The sequence below is a fragment of the Perissodus microlepis genome, chromosome 17 (genome assembly GCF_051167445.1).
Source record: "Perissodus microlepis isolate ML-2025 ecotype Zambia chromosome 17, ASM5116744v1, whole genome shotgun sequence".
Classification (NCBI taxonomy): domain Eukaryota; kingdom Metazoa; phylum Chordata; class Actinopteri; order Cichliformes; family Cichlidae; genus Perissodus; species Perissodus microlepis.
The window spans coordinates 4,055,877-4,080,568 of record NC_140477.1 but is presented as its reverse complement, the minus strand read 5'-3'; the positions used below and the strand labels follow the sequence as shown (position 1 = coordinate 4,080,568).

Genomic DNA, 24,692 nt, shown 5'->3' with positions numbered 1-24,692 from the left:
AGCTTTGCCCTCAGACGGGAGAATAGGAGCTCAGGGAGAACAGATCTGTCTGCTCTCAGTAGGAAGAGCAATATATGGCTGCTTAAAGAGGAGCAAAAGAGGAAGAAGAAGGGGGAGACCATAGTCCCTTTCACCTGAAGATGCACTAGGTATTTCATCAAACTTCCCAAGTGCTTCTTTTTGTGTTGTGATTTTACTAACGATTCCTCTTGCTATTACTAAAAGTAATACATCTAAATTTCTTCAAATTCCTTCCACCAAGGATAAGGTGAGCTTGTAGGTCAAGAACGACTTAGACAGTAAGGTTAAGCCGCACTTTGAGTGGGAGTATTAACAAGTCTGAACTTGAAAAGGATTTATGGAGTTATGAGACAAAAACATACGGACTTTTCTGTCAGATTTTCACCCCCACAGTTTTTCTAACGGATCAGTGCTGCCAAAGTTGTCACTGGAGAGTTTTTCTTCCTGATATGGGCTTTGGCTGGAGCACCTGACATTTATAGACCTGAGAGGACTGTGGATTTTATACAGGTACCATCTGCTTTTAGATTTCACGTCCTTTCCATCACTGAAAACAGACTTGTGCACTGGAACCAAAAGGATTGACTTTGCACTGTAAAAAGTGTTTAGAATTGTTTATAGAGTCATGTGAATAAGAAAAAAAAAAACACGATTCAGTAGCTTATAGAGCCAATTTTAGCAGCAATAACTTGGATTAATGGTTTTCTGTATGTCTTTATTAGTCTCTCACATCATCATGATCGTCGTGGAAAAATTACAACTTTGCTTCAGTTCATTGAGTTTTGGGGTCATTTGTTTATGCACAGCTCAGGTCCCACATTCCAAAGGAATTTGACTGGATCATTGCAACACTTTCTTTTTCAAGTACCCTGTTGGAAGTTTGTCGCTGTGCGTGAGATTGTATTGCATTGTGTTATCAAGTTTCAGCTAACCTTTAACAATCGGACAGACAGTCTCACATTTGACTCTGGAATACTTTGGTGTGCAGAGGAGTTCATGGCTGACTAAAGTTGACTGCAAGGTGGCCAGGTCCTGTGGCTATAAAACAAGCTCAAATTATCAGCGCTCCACCACTGTGATTGGTAGGTTTGAGGTGTGTGTGTGTGTGCTGCTGTACTGTATTTGTCTTTTCACCAAATGTGCCGCTGTTCATTATGACCAAAAGCACTTTGTTCTTGTCTGCCCAAAGGATATTGTTCAAGAAATCTTGGGATTTTTTTTAGGCAAGGCAAGGCAAGTTTATTTATATAGCACAATTCAACAACAAGGTGATTCAAAGTGCTTTACAGAGACATTAAAAAACAAAAGCAATAAAAAGCATGATTTAAAATTGATTAAAAAAACAGTAGATAAAATCAGGACAGTAGATAAAATCAGTAGTTAAAATATAAGTTTTGAAATTTAAGCTTAAAAGTGTGGATTTGGTGCTTTATTCAAATGCAGCTGAGAACAGGTGAGTCTTCAACCTGGATTTAAATAAACTGAGTGTTTCAGCTGATCTGAGGCTTTCTGGGAGTTTGTTCCAGATATGTGGAGCATAAAAGCTGAATGCAGCTTCTCCGTGTCTGGTTCTGAGTCTGGGAACTGATAAAAAACCGGATCCAGATGACCTGAGGGATCCTGAGGGATCTGGAAGGTTCATACTGGGTCAGGAGGTCACTGATGTATTTTGGTCCTAAACCATTCAGAGCTTTATAGACCAGCATCAGAACTTTAAAGTCTATCCTCTGACGGACAGGCAGCCAGTGTAAAGACCTCAGAGCTGGACTGATGTGGTCCACTTTTTTGGTCTTAGTTTAGGTGCAACACTGCAAACCTAAGCTGAGTCATGGTATTTTAGAGAGGAGACTTTCTCTTGGCGACAATGAATACTTGATCAGTTTTTTCTCAATGCACTGTCATGAACTTTAACATTTAACTTGCTCACTGAGGTCTGTAGAGTCTGAGATGTAGCTTTCAGGTTGTTTACAATTGCTCTAAGCATTACATGGTCTGACCCTGGGATTCATTTTTCTAGATTGTACACTCCTGGGAAGATTGTGACATGGTGTTAACACACACTTGAATGCGTATAAACACAAATGCCAACATGCCAAAGCTTGTGTTTTTTATAGAGGTGCTCAGACTCAGTGATGATCTCTTAATCAAGTGTATTTGATTAACAGCACCTCGCTGCTTACAGTAAGTACTTATCTTCTCACAGACTCCTTTTTTTTTTCACCTGACTGTTATACAGAAACATCACAGTGTTCTGAACAATGGTCTTACTCAGGTTTTGCACATAGGTATGATTTTGGGCTGATTAAAGATGAATAGCTTCTCGTTACAACTGCATCATTTGCAGTTGGTATCATTTTCTCATGGCTTATTTCCTTTTTCTAACTTTTTGTATATGCATCCTTCATTTTACTGATTTATCTATACTATTAGGCCAGGTTTTTGGACAATGGTATGTTTTAATGTCTTAATGCATGCTTGGTCATCCAGGTAAGGAAAACACAGGAAGCTGTCAATCGGAGAATTGTGTTGTCACAGATCCCAGTGACGTCCTCAGTCTCAGCTGACTGCATATTTCCCTAATCTTATAAATATAGTATAGTATATTTGCTGTGAGATAACCTATACTGGAAAATACACACTGGCTAGAGGACAACATCACTGAAGAGTAACTTTGTGAGGCCAGGACACTGAAACCTGGTCACACCTACAGCCCAGTAGCTACTCTTTAAGTGATGAGGATGACATCCTGGGCAGGAACGAACGCTGGTTTGAGTGGGGGGTCTTGTAGCCATTCTTAAACTCTCTCTGAATAGTACTCATGGCCATTGATCAATCGTCAAGATAACTTGCATATTAATGAACATGAACCTGACCTCATAGTCCATTGTTAGTCAGCGGTGCCAGTTTCTTATGCAAATTATGCACTTATGTTTACAAGGATAAACATAAATGATGAAACATTTCTCCCACTGAAGACACTTACAGAGCAACAGAATTCACTTTCTGGGACAATGGCGCATTCTTTGTAATTTTGCCTTTTTGCAACACCGCAAACAATCTGCATGTGACTAAAGTGTAGATGTTCAGCTTCAATTCAAGTAGTTTACCAAAAGTGTATAATAGCTCTTTAGGAATTATAGCTATTTATTTTATTTATACATAGTCCTCCATTTCATTGTTTGATTTCAAAATCTGCTATGATGATGTACCGAGGCAAACACTTCTTTTTTAAAGTGTCGTTGATCAGAAACTTAAAATAAGCAAATCAGAAAATACCCACAGTAAAGTTTTATTAGATGAATGCAGCTGAAATATATTTTCTCCTCTATTAATAAACTAGTGCTCTAAGGAAAGGAAGACCAAGAGGAAAATGGAAAACACAGCACAGGACACAGCCAACATGACCAGCGAAGAGGCTCTGTGTAGCCCCGTCGACCACAAGACCAGAAAGCGCCCTGGCTTCTCCAATCTCAAAGTACTAAAGCTATCTGTGATCAACACTCTGACACCTTTTTTATCCTGCTTTTGATCTCGGACTGCGGTTCATTCTGTTGATGCACTCGGTGTAAAGTGGCCCAGATAAAAATGCCAGTTAAAAGCGTAAAAGGCAGTAGGTGGTGCAGTTGTTAGCGCTGTCTCCTCACAGCGAGAAGGCTCTGGGTTTAAACTCTTACCCCGCTGGCACTGCTGCCTGTTTAGACTTGTTGTAGTTTCCTCTAAAGACATTCAGGTTTTGGTGAATCAGTGACACAAAATTGCCCATAACTGTAAATGTTTTTCTCTTCATGTGTCAGCCCTGCGCTAGGCAGGAAACCTGTCGTGCCTGTGCGCATCTCTCGCTAGAGTGAGCTCTAACAGCCTCCCCTTTTGACCCGGCACAGGCTAAAGATAGATGATAGGTGGATAAATGCTCAGAAAGCCAGATGCACATCTGTTTTCAGTTGATTGAACAACATTTTCAGAGTTATGTTTTTCCCAAAGTAGGTCAAATCAAGCCAAGAGCTGATCTTGTGTTATTACTGAAAATCTCAGCATGCCAAATTTCTGCTCTAAATGAGCTTTCGTCAGACACTTCTGTAGCTGCCCGGAGCTACGCTTTGCCTGATTACAGCAGTACACTGGAATCATCATATTTCTTGTTTTCATCCCTTTCTTTTTCCATTAATTTTGAGACAGAGTGTCAAAATTAAAAAAAAGCTTATTGTTGTTAACTGTGATGTCAAGACATTACACCAGATTTTGTGCACTGATTCAACACAACATAAGTTGTTGTTCAAGTTAAGAATATAGGGGTAATGCAACATTAAACAAGGACCACAGTTACACAGTAGAAGGTAGTGGAGACTCAGAAAAGGGGGCAGAATCATTTCCATGATTACACTATGACATTGTTTGGGTATGTAGACACATAGTCCTAGTTTTATCCAGAACATCTTTGCATTATTAGAATGTGAGTTTTTATATTGTCTTCTGTTTTCTGTCTTCCAGCTGTTTATTGTAGCGCTTTCCTTCGCCTATTTCTCCAAAGCCCTGACAGGAACCTACATGAAGAGCTCCATCACTCAGATAGAGAGGCGCTTTGACCTCTCCAGCACACACATTGGTCTCATAGATGGCAGTTTTGAGATGGGTAACATCAATCAGTCCATTTAAAAATAAACGCTTTGATGTTTTTTTTTAGTGATACAGTGGAGAAAAAGTCATTCTTTTTGCTTACTTGATTTCAATCTTTTTTGGGGTGTGTGTGTGTGTGTAGGCAACTTGTTGTTTCTAGCTGTGGTCAGCCATTTTGGGGCTAAGCTGCACCGACCCAGACTCATCGCTGCGGGCTGTTTCCTGATGGCTGTGGGGGCATTTCTCACTGGCCTCACACATTTCTTCATGGGACGGTACAGGTCAAATTTAAATGAGAAACTTCTATAAGCAAAAACGATGACAGAAGAAATTGACATGGACTTTTTGTTTGTTTTTTGCAGGTATAAGTATGACACGGTGATTCAGGTCTTTCAGAATGACAATCTGAGCATTGCTGCCTGTGTGGATCCTCTGAAAACACTAGATCACGTGCCAGAAATTCAAATAGAGCCTTCGTTGGAGGACAATAAAGGTAAGAGTGTGGAATACATGCCAGGATTAAATATAATTAAAGATAGTAAAACATTCACTTTTACTATTTAGTGCAGTCAAATGCATTTCTGCTTTCTGCTGCAGTGTGTACAGTAAATACCTGTAAATAGGAGAGAATAAGCATGGCAATGTCAGCTATTTATTGTTATTATTACTTATTTATTTATTGCTTAAAACTCATGGTTTTTGTAAATTTTCTTTTACAAAAAACATGAAACTTTAACATGAAACCTTGTTAAACCTACTAACAACTCACCGGCCAATCAGCTCTCCTGGTGCATCTTTGTCACCAGGAATAAACAAAGACACAACAGCATGCACGTCCACAACAATAAGCCCGGACGCACACTCTAGAGCTAGCCAACGAGAGACAACTTTTAAAAAGAAAAGACTGAAAGGAGGCAGAATAATAAGAAAGCAGACATTTGTAATATTTATGGTAATGAATTCAGTTTGGCTCCATGTGCCCATGTGTTTTTCAGTGTTTTTAGGAGCTCCTCTTGTTCCCATTAATTTTGGTCCCTGAGATGGGCTTTAGTTGCAATGTTGCTTCAGTCTCACTATTGTTAAACTATAATTAATTCTGCTTCTCACAAAACCATGTGATGCTCTCACAAAATGCAATCTATTGATCCTGTTCAGCTATTCAGATGAGACGTATTTGGAAAGAAATATAATGGAAGTCACATACAATGTGGTGATATACAACAAGCCACTATTAAGATGGTACTGAATATCGGCAGATTTTATTCATGTCTTGTTTGACGTAGTCTCCGTAATGAAAAAGCAGATATAGCAGATATAGATGTAAAACTGTGTCTTTCTCATTTTCATGTAACTGGGCTTTTTCCTGCATAGAGGAATTTTTGGCCCTTCCACTCCCACTCCTTGCATTGCTTTAATCAATTGGGCATATTGTGTTATATTTTCATAGTTCATTATTAAATATTATAAATATTTCATATTTTACTGAGTAAAGAATGTATTTTTTTGTGTACTAAATACTGAGAAAGAACAAGAAAAGACACTGGTGCGTCGTGAACAGGCTGAGGCTGTTAAGTCTGAAAAGCTCATTCAGAGCCAGGAAAATACTGGTGAACCTGATCAAGAGGATCCATGCAATATTTGGTGTGTTTTTTTATTGTAGTACGCAGGCTCCATGTATAACTTTGATGCTGTGCGATCCACTGTGTGTGAACTCTTTGTAACAAAATCAATATCACAGATTTCTAGTTTGTGTCATTATGCAGCCTGTGTGAGAGATTCTGGTTCCAGCATGTGGATCTACGTATTCCTGGGGAATGCTCTGCGGGGGATTGGAGAAACTCCAGTCACACCTCTTGGCATCTCCTACATCGATGACTTTGCTAAGGCGGAAAACTCCCCTTTTTATATTGGTAATATGGGGTTCAAAGGGATTTTAAAGTCTTCCACCTGACTTAAAAGGTGTTACTTAATAAATAAATTCCTTAAAATGCCCTATAAGCCATGTGAGAATACACACATTCATCATTCCTGTATGTACAGCATTTTTATGCTGGTTAATGTGTGATTTTTATCAGGGTGAACCTACAATTAATCTCGTATTCAGTAAATTTAACTGAGGGTCAAGAAAATATCTCATTTTACATCCTATCCTTTAGATCAGGCTGTGTTAGTCTAGTGAAAGAGTCAAAAACCGATGCTTACACTTATGTCTGCATTTTTTAATTTATTTTTTTAATACGAACAAAATTATTCTGGCCACGTGTCTGGCCAGAAAGAGGGTACCACTGTGTTTATTTGGTAGTTCAATGAAAGGCTTCAAAAAATTGCGTTGATGTTTGCAATTTTGTGTTGTGATACAATATTGGAAATTTTAAAAAACAAACAAAAGAAAACGTTTTTGGAAATATTTGTGGCTGCTTTCTTGTTTTCGCATGTTTTGTTTTTTTTGTACTACTCGACCACTAAAGTGGCCCTCCAATGAGATGACAGTGCCAGTAGTGGCCCACAGCTCATTTAAGTTTGAGACCCTTCTTAAGATTGTTTAATATCACATCGTAGACTTCTGATCTATTTTGTCATTGGCAGCTTGTCTCCAGACCATTACTCTCCTGGGTCCCATGTTTGGCTTCCTTTTGGGTTCCTATTGTGCCAGACTATATGTTGACATTGGATATGTTGATATGGGTAAGGTTTTTCTTTGTGTGTCTGGGTTTTGTTTTTTGTTTTTTACATGATACACGACTCATTATGGTTAGAGCTCATCTTAAAAGTATCCGATAGATGGCAAAAGCTCACAAAATTCAAAGCAGTGATTTTAGCTGAAAGAATATAAAAACCTGTCTGCGTTAGAAACAAAAAGAAAATGTACACATTTAGATCTTTTTAGGCAACGACACATTTCTCTGCAATTTTGCCTATATACTACCACATTGGATTTTAAATCAAATATTTCAAATTGACTGTAAAGTTAATGCAAACATTTTTTTTTTTAAATTAAAGTTAAAAGTTTAAAGTCTGCACTTCAATCACATCATGATTATTTGGGTTGACATTGAATGTGATGGTGTCTGGAGGCTAAAATGACAAAACTGTCTTTGTCTAACAAATCAAGTTTATGTACTGTGTAAGGCCAAGAAGCTGGATGGGGGTAACAAGAGTTAAAGAACAACCTTTCACAAGTTAAAAACATTTTAGCCAGTCTACACTTTTGTCAACAGAGATATTTTGATTGAGACTTGTTTATGCGAAGCCTTTATTTGAAGACTTCCTGAAGAAAACTTGAAAATTCTTCTCCTTTACATAGAAAGTGTGACCATCACTCCTAAAGATTCCCGCTGGGTGGGTGCTTGGTGGATGGGTTTTCTTGTGTCCTCTGGCCTTCTGCTTATCTCCAGCATTCCCTTCTGGTTTCTGCCCCGTTCGATGCCCAAGCAGGAGAGTGAAGAAAACCATGAAACTCCAGTCTGCGAGATCCTAAACAAGACAGAGGATGCGCGAAACAACAACCAAAACTTCAAGCTGACTGAAATTGCCAAAGGTAGAGTCGTTGTCTGTGTTTGCATGTGCAGGTTGGTTCTTATGTGATTTTTGTGGATGTTCCTGCCCAGGGTTCCTTCCATCATTGAGGCGTCTGTTAGGAACTCCTGCTTACTTCCTGCTTCTTTGCGGGAGCATCCTGAAGTTCAATGCATTCATCGGTCTACTCACCTTTAAAGCCAAATACATGGAGCAACAGTTTGGACAGTCTGCATCCAGGGCAAACTTCCTCATAGGTAAAACTAATGAAATCAATAAATTATGTGTTCATATTGAACTTTTGATAGAAAAGTGGAACAGTAATTTATTGACACGTGTTCAAACATACATGAAAATAGTGTTTTTACAACTCTACCAAGCTTGAAGGTCAGCATTTGCAATGACCACCAACACAACACAGCCTGAACACTCCAAGAGAAACTTTCTTTTAATTTGCTACCCTTCAGGAATAGTTCTCCAGGCTTCTTTAAAAACATTCAAAGCTCTCCTTTGGCTGCCTTTTGTTCTGTTCTCTGTCAAAATGATCCCACACTGCTTCAGAGCTTGATAAATCAACTCAGAACAGGTATGGAGAGGACAGCCTGTGAAGGAAAACTGTACTCGTAGGTGTATAGATACCCAGCGCCAACCCTGCACACTTCTGCCTTTTCTCATTTCCCTTCCTTCAGGATGGCTTCTTCACAGCCAACATTCCTCTGAGACATGCATCTCTCATGTCCTGTGTCAGATCTTTTTTTTTTTTATTAGATTTTTTCCTATTTCTTCAGAGCATGACTTTTAGATACTGTTAATTTGCTGGCAACAGTGTTACGCCCTTCTGCAGCCCGTAATCTCCTCAGTGTGTTCAGCTGGTGCTAATTGACCACACCTACTCAGGTGTGGATAAAAGCATACCTGAAGCAGGCTTTCAGAGAGAGGCTCACTAGTTTTTGCCTTGGTGGTACCAGCCATTTTAGCCAACCTGCTATGCATTTTAAGATAAAACCTCTTCTCACTGAAATTCTGGTATTCTTCTCCTTATTTATGTTGCGGCTTTTGAGCCGGGTTGTAACACAATTGGGGGCTCATCCGGGATCTATTTTCCGGAGCTGTAGACAATTCTGACATTTGGTACTATGTTACTGCCTTGTATTTAAGTATGGATTTTGATTTACAAGATTTCATTCGTGCTTCGAGTTCTGAGAAGTTTAAGTTATGTCGTATAGATGACTCGTTGAGTATTGCGGCACACTTTGATATTCCAGTAAAGAAAAATAGTGCGAAAAATGAAATTAAGAGTACTATTTTAAAACGATTAGTTGAGTTCAAAAAATCCTGACGGGTTCTGATGTTTGTGATGATGACATTCCTTCTGTTGAGCTAGGTGTCCCACCTTTGAAGGAGATTGGTGCTATAGCAACTTTATTAGGTCTGACACTTCTTCTTCCGTCCTCCACTTGTCCACTTTCCACGAATGGTTTGAGGACACATTACACACCATGCCAGGCTTTTGGCAAACAGCTCTCTGGGAATCACTTTGTTTGTGCCAAAAATGTCTGTCAAATTATGTCATCTTTTGAATCTTTCATAGATTCAGCTAAAGAAATGGGAGCAAATTATTTGACTTTGCAACCAGCTGCTTGTACCTAATACTGATTCATCCCTTAAGTTAGGTGCCTTCAGTATGCTTGAATAATTCACAGATCGGTGTTTAAAACATTTCTCTGAAAAAGCAATCACTATCCAAAACAAACTATGACAGACCTTCAGAAAGCCTGGAGAACGATTGCTCAAGACCAATCTAAAATAATTACAAAAAAGTCTCTTTGGAAATTCAAAGAAATGCGGAAGAAATGCTCAAGATTTTTCCGTAGTATTGTACAAGAACACCAAGAAAACAGGAAAAAAAGACTTCACTTAAATGTTAAATATATATCAAACAAAGTTATTACAGTAAATACTCATTAGTGTGATTCTGCAGTGACTTCCAGGAAGATCCATGGTTTTAGAATACATCACCAAATGTCAGTGTTTCATTGTGTGTAAACAGAAGGCACGCTTTGGCACACGTTCACCTTCTGTGAATAAGCAGTGTGTACTTTTAGATAAGGTTTAAATGATCAAAATGCACTCAAATATTTAACATCTAACAAACAAATTATTAATAATCATTAAGGAAAATGTGCTTGGTATAAAGTATGTATATGTGATATGATGTATGAAGTATACAAGCAATATTCCCCTGTGTTTCCTTCAGGTGTCCTGAACCTGCCAGCAGTGGCAATAGGGATCTTCCTCGGAGGGCTGCTGATGAAGAGGTATAAGCTGAGTGTGGTATCAGGAGCTCAGCTTTCCTTTGCAACATCCTTTATGTCCTATCTCCTCATGCTGCTGCAGTTTGGCACCAAGTGTGATAACATACCCATAGCGGGGCTCACTGTATCGTACAATGGGTCAGTGTTGAGACAAATATCACTGATTTAGCAACTTCCTTCCTGTGTCCACTGTAGATCAAAATATCCATTGCTTCACTCCCTTGCAGGACAAAAGGTGTATTGTACAGCAGAGAAATGCTCTTCTCTGAGTGTAACAGGGACTGCTTGTGTTCAGCAGAGGAGTGGGACCCCGTTTGCTCAGATAGCGGCATCACTTACATCTCTCCATGCATGGCTGGCTGCCTCAGCTCCAGCGGACACGGCAAAAACACCGTAAGGACAATTACAAGAGAGCACAGAGGTATAATGTAAAGTGTAAACATGTGTATCAGCCACTTGTTGGAAGATATTTGGGTCAAGAATGTCTTGATTGCGGTGTATTGAGGTTACATTACATTTTAAATACTTCTACTTTGTAACATGAACTCTTGATATTTATATATGTCTCATCCTTAAATGCATTTCTTCATTCACAGAGAGTTGGGGAATGGCTGCAATCACAGCATTGTAAGATGGTAAATGGTAAATGGCCTGTATTTGTATAGCGCTTTACTTAGTCCCTATGGACCCCAAAGCGCTTTACACTACATTTAGTCATCCACCCATTCACACACACACTGGTGATGGCAAGCTATGTTGTAGCCACAGCTGACCTGGGGCGCACTGACAGAGGCGAGGCTGCCAGACACTGGCGCCACCATTTGGCAACGGGTGAAGTGTCTTGCCCAAGGACACAACGACCGAGACGGTCGGAGCCGGGGCTCGAACCGGCAATATAATATTTACAGATTTCTAAAATACTTGTGTTTTCTTATTTTTTGTGACAGGTGGTCTAATGCAGCGGTCCCCAACCTTTATGCGCAACGGACCGGTTTATGCCTGACATTATTTTCATGGACCGGCCTTTAAGGTGTCGCGGATAAATACAACAAAATAAAACTAGTACCGGTACCGAAAAAAAGAAGATTTATTCATAACACACGTGAAAAGACCCAGGAAAACCGAGTTAACGATAAAAACGATAACAAAATAACGCTGAAAACCGATAAAAACCCTGAAAACCATACATTTCACACCTGAGCCTCAACTCTCGCGGCCCGGTACCAAACGACTCACGGACCGGTACCGGTCCGAGGCCCGGGGGTTGGGGACCGCTGGTCTAATGAATACCATCCATGTGACTATGATAAGCAGTCAGAATAATAAAAATCCTCCACTTTTCTCACTTTTTATCATTTTAAAAACTATTTTTAAAAGTCTTTTAAAACTATTTTAAAAACTGAAAACTCACTCTCTTTTAAAAGCTTACTCATTACCATCTAATTATTTTACACTTGTCAATTAACATTAAAAAGGGTCAACTTTTAATTAACCCCAAAATGTATTAATTTTATCAGACACATACAGTATATAGTGTTATTTTGTTGCATGTATGATAAATGAATAGAAAGCACATATGTCAGTGTTTGTGATATAGCTTGAGCGTAGCAGTACATTTCAATATTCAGTTTTGTTTTCACAAAATTTCAAGTATTACTCCTAGAAGTTAGCAGAGGTTTCGCAGCATTCTCTGAAACATGATCACATATAGTACTTATATATAATACTTATAGATTAGATTATTTGTGTTGCAAAGATATAATCCAGTACAAAATCATCACTATTGTTGTTCGTCAATGTTTCTACTAGTTGCTGTTGAGGAAGATGATGTTAGCCAGGAGGCATGATGTTACACTGTTGCTACTAAAGCATTTTTCAGAGTGTACTCTCAGTGTATTTTCCTATTGTTGTAAATGTTATTGATTAGCTGTTATGTGCTTTTCTTCTTATGCTCTTGTAAATATCCCCTACCTTTTCTTCGACTATAAAATCCTCTGAGTGAAGTGTCAGATGTTACGTGGAGAGCAGTTTTTTCCCTTGTCTCTTCAGGAAACTCATATCTCAGTTGCTTTAAACTTTAAAAAGTGTAATTTTACGGACTTTTAACGTGTTTGATTAACAATGCTTATTTTCCTGGGTAGAAAATGCAAAATGAAATAATTTTACAATCCAGTTCCAAAAATGCCTGGATGTAAAAGACATAAAAATATATATAAATGTAAATATTCTCTCTTTCCCAGGTCTTTCACAACTGCACCTGTGTGTCCACCTCCTTTCCAGCAGGCAGCAGTACATCAGTGAGACTGGGCCAGTGCCCTCATGCCAAGGACTGCAGCCGAAGCTTCACTTCCTATATGGCCATATCTGTTCTCAGCTCCTTTATCAATGCTCTGGGAGCCACACCTGGCTACATGGTCATTATACGGTCTGTAAAAACTTAGTGTTGCTATCACGTCTATTAGCAGCCTAAAGTAGTGGTAGACAGTGAAATGGACTGACTCAAAGTAGTTATAACGTAACGCGGCTAAGTGAGGTGGAGAGAGTATAGATAGACTGGCAGGAACTTGGAAGCGTAAAGTAATGGGGCCAAATAGAGACTGAGTAGGCATGCGGAGGGCTGGTGAGGTTAAAAACCAGGGAGGCACAAAGACAGGAAGGTTTAAACCTTTGACACATTGTCTTCTGCCACAAAAGATGATAGAATGATCATGCAAAGACTGGATAAAATACCTGGTTAGATAAACTACTCAGGATGATTGATCATTTGACATGGAGGCACATCAATCCACTGGCTGCTAAGGAGCAGGAGGGAGGCACTAAGAGAAAAACACACAGAGCAAGAAGAAACAAAATGGAAAGGCAGACAGAGAGAAAGGCAGAGACAAGATAATTCCAGTGAGAGGAGAAAACTTTGCTGTTTTGATGCAATCAAGTATTGGCTGCTGTGACCCTGACTCAAGGGAAGCATAAACAAAGTTACTTTTTGACAAGTTTTTTTTCTACACATTTCTAAAAGTGTGGTGGTGACACATGCAATGAAAGAACGTAAGTAAATATCACCTGAAAAGGGTTTAAATGAATAGTTTCACCTTTTAAAGAACTAATGTCCAGCATTAAATAACACCACTGTTGTCTCTGCCTTACTTACAGAACTGGAGTCAAAACACAATTGGCTTAGCATAGAGTATTAAGCAAAAACTGCAAGATAGTTCCCCAATAATTCCACTAAAATTTAGCCTAGCCAAAGTCTGTTCCTGCATCCTGTGTATCACTTCACGTCTATCCATTGCTGCTATTGAGACCTGTCAGCCTACTGTCACCAGTTTATTTTTTATAATGTACACCTTATTTTCTTGATTTCTTTTGTTTTGTACTTGCAGATGCATCACACCCGAGCTCAAATCCCTTGCTCTGGGTATTCAGACCTTGGTAACTAGGACTCTTGGTAAGCTTCAGTACTTTCACTTTGACGTAAAGCATAAATATATGTCACTCTGCTTGAATCCCAAAAGGTTTATTTTCTCTGGATAAAAGTTTTGTCCCCATTGCCAATGCTGTCTGTAGGTGGAATTCCTGCACCGGTGTATTTCGGCGCTTTGATTGATTCAACTTGCCTTAAATGGTCTATGAAGAGTTGTGGCGGTAGGGGGGCATGCCGTATTTATAACTCTGATATGTACAGGTACCCCACGGAGAAATTCCAGTTTACACTATTTAAACAAATTTGCCAAAAATTATTGACTAGTATTATAATTGTTGTAAAGACCTTTGCTGATTTGCCTCAATCCAATTCTGTTCTCTATTTTTAGGATCATTTTCCTGGGTTTGATCACTTGTATCAGTGGCTCCTCTTATTTTTTCATCATTGCTGTCATCATCCTTCTCAGACGCCAGTTCCGAAAGCCAGAGAAGGACACAGACAAGCAGGAGCAAAAAGCATCAACGGATTTTGAACTAAAGACGCCATTAAACCTCACTGAGGAGATTAGAGCCAGTCCTGAAACTCCCAACTTACCCAGTGCTACAAAAATTTGGGTAAAGATTGCTACAGATTTGGAGGAAGGAGAAGAGGTCCACACAGTAGAACAGCCCCCTCATAATGATGGAGTAATCTCTACAAGTAATGCACAGGAGGCTAAATACATGACAGATACCTGCGCTGAAGTTATTCCTCTGTCTTCTGATGGCACAAACACAGAGATAGTCCGTAAAGAATCCATCGGACACAAAGTAATAGAGAAGCAGGACGATCACATTGATGACAAGAGCAAATTGGAGAAAGAGAGTCAGCAACTAAACTGATGGACCACATAAAGACTGTGTTTAGCAGAGTGGTCTCCAACACAAAATCAAACTGGAATAGATGGGACAAGTCCCAAAGTTTGGTCAAAAGATAATTTTCCTGTTAAGAGTGACTACTATTCTTTCAGGACAATGTCACGGTTAATGCTAATAGTATTTTCCATCCTTTTTTTGCAGGATGCAGCTATTATATTCAGTGTTGGGTGTGAAATGTAACAAAGTAACAAGTCCTTAGATAAAAATTTGGGCGGGGTTTTCAGTTCACAAACCCAATTAGGTACTTTTTAAATATTTAAAAGTACCTAATTAAATATTTCCTGTTTTGTTTCACAATATTTTTGGCTCCTTTCAACTCATTAGTATCCAGCTACATACTGGAATGTATCCAGTTGTAGAGCTCAGCCAGCATGATTGTGCACATGACAACATTTACATTGCAGAAGAATTTGCATTACTGTGTACCACAGTTATATTTATTGTCTGTCAGCTGCTAAGGAGCTGTGCTTCATGTTTTGAAGTAATCTGCAATCAAAGTAAGTGGTAAGGCCAGATGAGAAAGAGACTGATGACTGTATGTGGCATGAATGATGGACCACATTATAACACTCATTAACACACACTTTCCTGGTTGTTGTTCGAACACTCTCGCGGTTGCATCTTCTTAGCTCCCAGCCGCCCATACACCAACAACAACACCATTCAGGAGCCAGTTCACTCTTATATACCAGGGAGGCTTGATGACCCAATGCAACTCAGGTGTGTCCGCCTCCCCGCAGTCGTGCTCCACCACACTCTGCTTCTCCAAAACTTCAGCTAAAGCTTGCTCTACAAGGAAAATTAACAAGCTTGATGCTGGTTCTGTGGAACTGAAGATGATGCTGTCAACATGCTAATCAATGAAGTAAAGTCAGTACAGTCAAAAGTATGAGTACAGTAGACTACAAGCCCTCTGGACGTATAACCAGCATGCTGTATGCAAAAGGGGTTTTATTTTTTGTTTTTATTTTTTTAGGTAATGCTTTAATGTAACTGATTACTTTTTATATCCAGTAATCTTTTAAATTTACATGTTATTTTTAAAAGTAATGTTACCCAACACTGGTTATATCACGCTTAATCCTGTGAAGAAAGAGCGCTACCAGTGGTCCCATTTCCACATTTGTAGAAACAGTCTCTGGAACAAAAATGGAGTTGTGCTGATGTGTGTATGTGATCACATGACCGCTTTGCGAAGTCCCAGAATGAAAAATATTATAGATTACTTCAACTTCTTGAAAAAAATTGTTCTTTTGTGTAAATAAATGGATGTTTGAATGACTAGAATTATTTTTGCATTCATTAAGCAGATCTCATGTATACACAGTACAGACTTTGAATGGAATGCATTTGTCTATAAATGCAGTCATAGAGATGCAATGAAATTGTGAAACGTTTGGGCATGGCAGCAACACATTCAGAAAGTTTGCCTTCAAAGTAAAAGCCCTGAGGCACAACATTTACTTTGAAGGCACTGCATCTCCATTTCTGGTTTGTGACACGATCTTTCAAGTTTTTTTTTTTTTTTACTGCTGGGCTGGTAAGTAGCAAGTATTTGCCTGAAAAATGTGAAAAACCTCAGTTCCCTTTCCCTTTTTTATAGATAATATAAAGTCATCTTCTATATACAATCCCAGTTCCAAAAGGTTAGGACATTTTAAAATGGAAATCAAAACAAAATCCAATGATTTGCAAATTCCATAAACCACAAAAATGCTAGGTCATTTTGAATTTGGTGGCAACAACACATCTCCAAAAGGGTTAGTTTACCTGACAACAGCTCAGTAACATGATTCTGTATTGTAATAAAAGCAGGTAAGAGAGGCAAAGTTTCTCAAAAGTAAAAAAGGTCAGAGGTTTATCACTATGCAGTAACCAAAAAACAAAAAAAGAGTATCTGCAGATTGTGCAGCAATTTCAGAATAATTTTTCTCAACATGAAATTGTGAGGACTTTAGGACAAGCCTGAAAAAACATATCAGGTGCCTGTGATCTTCAAGTGGCACTGCATTAAAAACAGGCATGATCACTGACCGTGCCATCCAGAAATGCAGCCCTGTCATGCAAAAAAGAAGCCATAAGTGAACATGATCCAGAAACATTGCTGTTGTCTGTGGACCAAGGCTCATATAAAATGGACCGAGGCAAAATGGAAAACTGTTCTGTGCTGAGACAGACAGACCTTTGAAATACTTTTTGGAAAACGTGGAGCCCAAATACTTCAGACTGAAAAGCAGACTTGTCATTCAGGAGGAATATGTGGAAATGTGTCATGAATGTTGAAAATGTTTTAGAGGAATATATTTTTTAACCCTAAGGCCAATTCGAAATTGTATACTGCATTTGTTTCAGTAGCATGGCTTCATAGTAGAAGAGTCTGGATGCTAAACTGGAATGCCTGCAGTCAAGATCTTTTATCAACTGAAAACATGATGAGATGAAAAACATTCCAAACAAGATCAGGAATATTGATACGTTTTAGGGGATGGGGGGTATTTTTAGACTGTACGGTGAGGCTCAAACATCAAGGTGAAATACAAAAGACTAGATCACAAATGTAGCTGCTAAATGTGTCTTTGTTTTCACCAGCTGTTTTGACCAGTGTAAAAATCTGTGTGCTTGATTTTGCGTCAGGTGGGAAAAGGTTGAAATGAAAAAACACTCCAGAGAGGTGTGAGAGAGAGCTGCTGTGTTAAGAGTTGTGTGAAATGTACAACCAGCCTATGCTGTTAAGCTCCGGGCAGCAGGAGAAAATAAAAGTATTTTTAGGTGCAGATCCTCAGTAGGTTTTGTCCCTAAGCTTGAATCTTTCATGTCACATTTGGTCTTTTGAACAACAATTCCTAATCAGATTTAAGTTTAGGCAAAATCGAGGACTTGTTTTGCGCACAGAAGTATGTCTTAAAGTATGTTTCTTCTCATTAGCAGAGGAGAAGAATGGTTTTTTTTACAAATACCACTGAAATATGAGGGTTTCTCTGCACTTATGCACGCTGTCCAAGAAGAAAGAAAACACCAGAATCGTAGCTTTAGACTGCTTGATGTACAAGAGATATTTAGTAGGAAGGTAAAAATGCATTCACAAAACAACAAAACAAAACACCTTCCTGACTAAGATGTCATTAATGCAATTAATTCAAAAAACATGCTATTTGGTTTCCATGTAGAGGTAGATGTTGGTGACGTCAAGTGTTTATTTTTATCTGTGGATGCATCACGGGCCAAAGAGTTGACACACACAGGTTTCGTGTGTGAGTGCTCCTCCCTCGAATAAACAAAAGTGATGAAATCATGTGACCAAAGAGTTTTCCCACACCAATCAGGTAATGCATCGTGCCAAACTGCCCATGTGACAGTAGTTAACTACAAACATGGAAACATTTCCAGGCGTCGATGCTCTCAGTGCAAACAAGTCATAGCACTGCGCTGCTGGCACTCCTTGCTTACGTCCGAATGATTCTCCAGTGAGGTTTCATCCCACTTAGATTCAGTGCTACAAGAATACTAATGAACCATGCTGACCATATTTATTGATGCTTACAAGCACAAATCTCTGCACTAAAAGTGAAAGGGAGAAAAAGTGGATTAAACAGGATTTGATGAAGTTTGTGAAGGTTCACTTGGTTTTGTGTGAGCTTTGTTTTTGTGCTAAATCAAACTGTACAAAATTAATCCAAGGCACCACATGATGACATGACTTGACTCAATGTTTTCCAGGACTTCCATTAAAAAAAAGAAAATTTCTTTTCTCTCTTCTTCCTCAAAAAGTTGTAAATTACCAAAAGTCCTGAGGCATAAAATCTCTGGTATATAGCTAAATCAAGTAATTGTTTTCGCACTCTCACGTGATTATGCACTAATGTAAATAAATCAGTCACAACTTTGAAACTTTGAGCTGATATTGTGCAAAGAAATAATAAAAACCCATGTAGCTGCAGAGGAATCAGAAAAATATCCTGTCACTGTCTCTGCAGTTACCTTTTTTTTTTTTTTTTGAAGCTTACAGGAAACTCGGGGAGGTGTTCATCGGACCGCAGTGGGTTTGGGGGTGTTATACGTCCATTAAGAGTGCACTATATGTCTGTTAGCTCAATCTGCGGTGAAAACCACTAGCACTTACCAGCAGCCTGCTGCCTGTGCTGGCATCTCCCCAGTGAGATAGTAGGATGCTCTCTTTGGCTCACCAGTAACAATAACTATGACATTAAGAGTCATGCACTGTGTTGTTGTGAAACTGATGGTCTTTTTTTTTTTTTCTTGCAGTGTTTTATGAATACATTTTTATGAGATATCTTTCTGTGAAAACCACAGCTCATCAGAATTGTCTATTTGTAATTGCTGCTTATTTTCTGTAGATTTATATAAATGTGTGTGTTATATTAAAACATACTATACAGATTTATAATACATATTACATTACACATTACTTAATAACATGATTATCAGTTCAAAGGGAGGCTGATATTCCCTGATTGTAGATAGGAATTTTTTCACACTATCTGTCTAAGTGCACCTTATCGTTCAGTAGCTTTTAGAACCACCTTTAGCAGCAATAACTTGAAGTAATCATTATCTGTGTGACTTTATCAGTCTCTCACATTCTTGTGGAGGAATTTTGGCTCACTCTTCTGTACAATGTTGCTTCCGTTCATTGATTTTTGCAGGCATTGATTTATGCACAGCTCTCTCAGCATTTCAGCCAGGTTGAGGTCTGGAGTTTGACTGGACCATTGTAACACGTTCATTGACTCTGTGAGTCACTGCAAGGTGCCCAGGTAACGTGGCTGTAAAACAAGCCCAAATCATCACCCCTCCACCGCCATGCTTGACAGCCGGTATGAGGTGTTTGTGCTGATATGCTGTGAACACGGTGCTGTGTAGTACAGCCAAACAGCTCCACTTTGGTCTCATATGCCCAAAGGACATTGTTCTAAAAGTCTTGTGGTTGTTAAGGACACGTTTTCTGTTTAGATGCGGTGATTAAGCGCACAAGTCAGAGAGCAATCTCTCTTGTTGGGTTTTTATCTCAGTAAATAAAACCTAGATCAATCACCTCTTGGATTCCAAGCGATGCATATTGTTTACTTAAAAGAAAACAACTTAATATTTGCTTATACAGTCTTTAGGAAACTAAATAAGAAGATGCAACTACTAGTCTAGTTTTCAACTTGTCACACTGCTGGGTCGTGCGGTTCTAAAGTGTCTCAAATTTTACCATCAATTCATTAATTAATACTGTGTTGCTTGTGACACGTCCCATCAAAATAATGAGGCACCATTTATTATTGATGATAATTCATCTTCACATGTTTTATTCATCGTCGCTGAAGCCCAGAGGAAGGCGCTAAGGCCAGAGTTTGGTGACCTACAGTAAAAGTTCACTACATGTCTCAAGGTAAATAGGAAGACAGCCTGACAGTGTTCTTCTCCCTGGTGTGGGTTTATGGCGGGTCAGTCCCATCACGGCAGCTGATGACAATAGTGACGACTGTGATGATGAGGATGGTGACGTATGCAGACGTGCATGTGTTTGTGTCTGTGTACTGCGATTATCTTTCGTTCTTTTTTTTTATTCTGCTCATGTGAATATTAAAGAGTGTACATTACGGTAGAACCGAGTGTTATATGACATGTATAAGACCCGCTTTATTCCCTACCCCACCCTTTTGTAGATGAAAATGCAAGGCTATATTTGGAGAGAGCTGATGTCACAAGTGGTTTGCGCAGAGAGCCTATAACTGTTGGAGTCGGCTTGTGTGACAGTCTGACAAACCTTGGAGAGCTCCAGTAGCAGACTGGGATTTAGCCAAGACTACAGAAAGTGAGTATTTTGTCTTTCCTATGGCTTGGACGTCTTTTTTCCCCCACAGGTTTTATTTATAGTTGTTAATGAGGTGCTAGAAGAAACTGACATTCATGTCAGTTTGTATATAGTAACATTTTTCTTTAAAAAATTAAAAAGGGAATATTTTAGTAAGTCTATTTCTTGCATATTTTTAAGTAAGTAAAAGAGAGGTTAGAAGATTAAGTAAAATATTTAAATTCACATAGAGCACAGGGAAATGTGTAGATGAAATCTACATTAAGTTAGATGATTCTGTGTAGTGAAGTGGAAATATAACTAAGACTGAAATGTACAAAAACAGAAAAAAAAACCCTATTTATTAAAAAAAAAAAAAAAATTATGTGTTGTTCTGTAAACAGATGTAACAGTGAGATTGCTGCTAATATTTTCATACGACTAACACAATAAAATACTTTGTCATCATTTGAACACATATGCAGCTGATTAATTAGTAATGAAATGTTATAAAATGATGTCATTATAATCTAACATTTAAGCTACTCAGCAAATTTGGATATATATTACAAAATAATACATTCTTAATTACTTTTACTTCAAAATCAAATCCTGAAAATATTGCACCCTATACTAAAAATGCACATGGTCAGGACATGTTTATATATTTAAAATATATTCAATGTGAATAAAATGATGCGCGCATGTTCAACATTTAAAGCTGGTGCCATTAAATTACCTTTAAGAAACCAGTACTGGCAAATGTACTGTCCTAGTTGAAGTAAAATTCTGTGCCTAAATGGATCCATCCCATATTGTTTCTGCAAAGTCAGCTCAAGTGTTTCTTCAGATTTGCATTTAAAAGCAACTATATTCTAATTATTGTGCTGCACGTTGCTGAAGTTGAAATAATGTCAGCATTTCCAGGAACAACAAGCTTTGTTTTTCAGACTGCTCCTGCTTGAAAATGTCTGCTTGCTCCATTTTATGGTGGAAAAATCCCAGTATCAGATGAGTTGATACCATGGATTTAATTGCTTTTAAAACTATTTCAAAGATTTTTTTAAAAATGCATTTTTGGCAATCTAACTATAACTTTATTTTTTTTCAAATATAATTTAACATAGCTTAACACTTATGTTAAACCCTGACATCTATATTGATGATGTACCTAATTTGTTGGGAATCAGACAGAACTATCACACGTCTCACTGGTTTTCCCTGAAGCACAATAAGCAAATGTAACTCCTGTTGTGTTTGCAGGTAATCACGCTTACAGCATGTATCACCTCAGGGTGCCTGTGCTTCTTCTCATGCTGCTTGTGCTGCTGCACTGCATCACCGCTGCCCCAAGCTATAGGTAAGCCAACACATTCAAAGCAGAGAGCCGAGGTGCAGGAGAACTTTGGCTTTCATTTGGCTCAAATGTTGATAATCAAAGATGGAAACCAACTGTGCTCATTTGTGGGGAAAGTGTTTCACTGTGCAGGGAGAAGTGGGGCTGGAGCTAAGTGGCCACTTTCTCTCCTTGTTCTCGGGAGTTGTGGATATCTTCAAGAGCCTATCATCAATGTCAAATGGTTTGGCCCTTTGTCCTCTGTGATTCAGGTACTTCAGTCCCAGCTCATCCAGCGAGCAAGAAAGCGATCTCCCAGATAGCGAAGCCTGGTTGCTTCCCGGGCTAATCTCCAACCCATTTCTCAGCCTCGTGGGTACACGGCCACAAAGGGGGCTCACAGCTATGAACAGGTAGCAGCATTATTGCTTGATTTCATTAAAAAAAGTTGAAATCTACGAGTATTTTTGTGGTGTTTCTTAATATCTGTGCTTTTCTTAGTCACCATATAGAGAAGAGAAAGTGCAACACAGCCACCTGCGTCACCCAGAGGCTAGCAGACTTCCTGGTCCGTTCCAGTAACACTATTGGTACTGTGTACGCACCAACCAATGTGGGATCTGCCACCTACGGCAAGAGAGACCTACTGGAGCCTTCAGGCTACGTGACTCTCTAGTGCCAACTGAGGAAACTCCACAGCATTTGCAGCAATCCTCACAGCTCTGATGATATAACCAATCATGTAACAATGATTGTGAGAATGACATATATATAATGATGGCAATGATGGCAATGATCACAGACTTTTCTTGATTACTTTCTTAACTTAAGAAACAGTGCCTTTGATTTAAAACATCACTGTATATTTTTTTCTGCCTTTTTGTGTGTTGTGGCTTCATATGTTGTTGCACAATGGCATGATGGGAATAATAATAATAAAAAACAACCAAACGTTAAAGTAATTCATGGGAAATAAAATAAAGGAAAAAACATGTAAAGCAATATAAAATAAATGTTATTTGTTGTTTTGATAATAAAATTGTAAAAAAATATATATATTCATATTTTTTAAAACCTTTATGCGTTTTAAGCCACATTATTGTATTAGAGCTGCACACAGGAGATGTGAGCTGTTAGCATCCATCTGATGAGTACAGAAAACGTTTTCTTTCAGGAGATGTCCATTAATCAAATAAAATTATTTCACTTTGATTATGAGCAAACTCTGAAAGTTGCATTTCCACTGGAATAAACTTAAAAATGAAGTAGCCATCCTATTTCACGCAGCTCATTAATTCACCCAGCTCCATAACACCAAGAAATAAACAACTCACGTTTGCCATAACGTCAAGCTTTCATGAGGAACACAACAGCCAAAGAAACTCAGAGGAAATGCTGATAATTCAGCCCCAAATTCAATCTCATCTCTCACTCTCATCACAAGCAAACGATGGTTCGGCATTTTGAGAATAACACTTGTTCACTTTCTTGCTAGACAAGATAAACACCACTTTCATTTCTGTAAAACAAAAAAGTCGTATATGTTGCTGACGCAAGCAAATGGTCAAGACACACAAAACAGGGGAAGCAGTAGGAACTTCTGAGGGACTTTTAACACTAAATAATTAGTCTGACTTCCTGGTATTATGAAATGCAGAAGCTTATGAGGTACCATTTTCTTCAAGTCATTTTTAGTGCCTGTTATTTGAGTCCATATCAAACCAACTTTGCACATCAATGCCATGAAGACGATGCACCCCAAAGCATTCAAAAAGTACCTTAAGTGGCGTGCTATGAACTCATCGGCCACCGTATTATCTACACCTTCTTAGTCCTTCGTTAAAGCCACTTTTTTTTCAGGACACTCTTAATTCTTCATGGAAGAGATTCAATGAGTTTCTAGAAACATTCCTCAGAGTTTCAGGCCCATATCGACATGACAGCGTCACACAGTTGCTGCAGATTTGTTAGTTGCACATCCATGATGTGACTACACCTTTTCACTATGCAGTTTAAGTACAGGGAACTCATTGTCATGTTTATGAAACAAATTTGAGATGATTTGTGACATGGTGCTGAAAACAGCAATCAGAAGATGGGTTCACTGTGGTCATACAGGGATGGACATGACCAGCAACAATAGTCAGACTGTGGTGTATAAATGCTCAGTTGGTACTAAGTGTCCCAAAGTTTGCTACACCATTACAACAACACCAGCCACACTGATACGGGGAAGGATGGATCCATAGTTTGATGTTGCTTACAGCTAATGTCACAGCAAATAACTGAGACTATTCCAGTTTTCCAATTTTTGTGATCCTGTGGGAATTCCAGTCTCAGCTGTGACAGAAATAGTACCCGATGTGGTTTTCTGCTGCTGTAGCCCATCTACTTTGTGACTTGATGTGCTGTGCATACATAGATATTCTACTGCATACCTTGGTTATACCAAGTGGTTATTTGAGTTACTGTTCCCTTCCTATCAGCTCGAGGCAGTTTGGCCATTATCTTCATTTTCACCCAGAGAACTGGATGTTTTCTATTTTTCAGACCATTCTCTATATAAATCCTAGAGATGGTTGTTTGGGACCATCCCAAAGATCAGCAGTTTCTGAAATACTCAGACCAGCCTCTCCCGTCCCAACAACCATGCCACTCTCACAGTCGCTTTCATATTTATTCTGATGCTCGGTTTGAACTTCAGGAGTAGACTCAGTTGTTGCCATGTGATTTACTGATTAGATATTTGTGT

The 24,692-nt window shown here is 38.8% G+C and overlaps 2 protein-coding genes across 3 annotated transcripts; both read left to right on the top strand.

The window, feature by feature from the left end:
• slco1e1 (solute carrier organic anion transporter family, member 1E1) lies at positions 1-16,091 on the top strand. Of its 2 annotated transcripts, XM_084910457.1 has the most exons (15): positions 1-149; positions 3,362-3,496; positions 4,510-4,651; positions 4,778-4,910; positions 4,998-5,128; positions 6,399-6,545; positions 7,222-7,320; positions 7,940-8,173; positions 8,244-8,408; positions 10,409-10,604; positions 10,694-10,859; positions 12,707-12,891; positions 13,847-13,911; positions 14,031-14,148; positions 14,276-16,091. In XM_084910457.1, the coding sequence occupies exons 2-15, from the start codon at positions 3,392-3,394 to the stop codon at positions 14,766-14,768; spliced, it is 2,379 nt and encodes a 792-aa protein (XP_084766583.1). In that variant the 5' UTR covers positions 1-149; positions 3,362-3,391; the 3' UTR covers positions 14,769-16,091. The 2 variants fall into 2 exon arrangements, with proteins under 2 accessions (XP_084766583.1, XP_084766585.1); XM_084910459.1 differs by lacking the exon at positions 3,362-3,496.
• A 4,341-nt stretch (positions 16,092-20,432) lies between these two features.
• iapp (islet amyloid polypeptide) lies at positions 20,433-23,152 on the top strand. The gene is made up of 4 exons (XM_084910483.1): positions 20,433-20,625; positions 21,868-21,964; positions 22,213-22,353; positions 22,442-23,152. Exons 2-4 carry the CDS (start codon positions 21,885-21,887, stop codon positions 22,614-22,616), a joined length of 396 nt encoding a protein of 131 aa, XP_084766609.1. The 5' UTR covers positions 20,433-20,625; positions 21,868-21,884; the 3' UTR covers positions 22,617-23,152.
• Positions 23,153-24,692: the final 1,540 nt, after the last annotated feature.

Bases quoted from the DNA above. Each gene is read 5' to 3' on its own strand.
- slco1e1 (XM_084910457.1), top strand. From the start codon at position 3,392: ATGGAAAACACAGCACAGGACACAGCCAACATGACCAGCGAAGAGGCT. The intron at 10,860-12,706 runs GTAAGGACAATT...TCTCTTTCCCAG, and splicing joins GCGGACACGGCAAAAACACC to GTCTTTCACAACTGCACCTG. The intron at 13,912-14,030 runs GTAAGCTTCAGT...TGCTGTCTGTAG, and splicing joins CTTGGTAACTAGGACTCTTG to GTGGAATTCCTGCACCGGTG.
- iapp (XM_084910483.1), top strand. From the start codon at position 21,885: ATGTATCACCTCAGGGTGCCTGTGCTTCTTCTCATGCTGCTTGTGCTG. The intron at 21,965-22,212 runs GTAAGCCAACAC...TCTGTGATTCAG, and splicing joins ACCGCTGCCCCAAGCTATAG to GTACTTCAGTCCCAGCTCAT. The intron at 22,354-22,441 runs GTAGCAGCATTA...TGCTTTTCTTAG, and splicing joins GGGCTCACAGCTATGAACAG to TCACCATATAGAGAAGAGAA.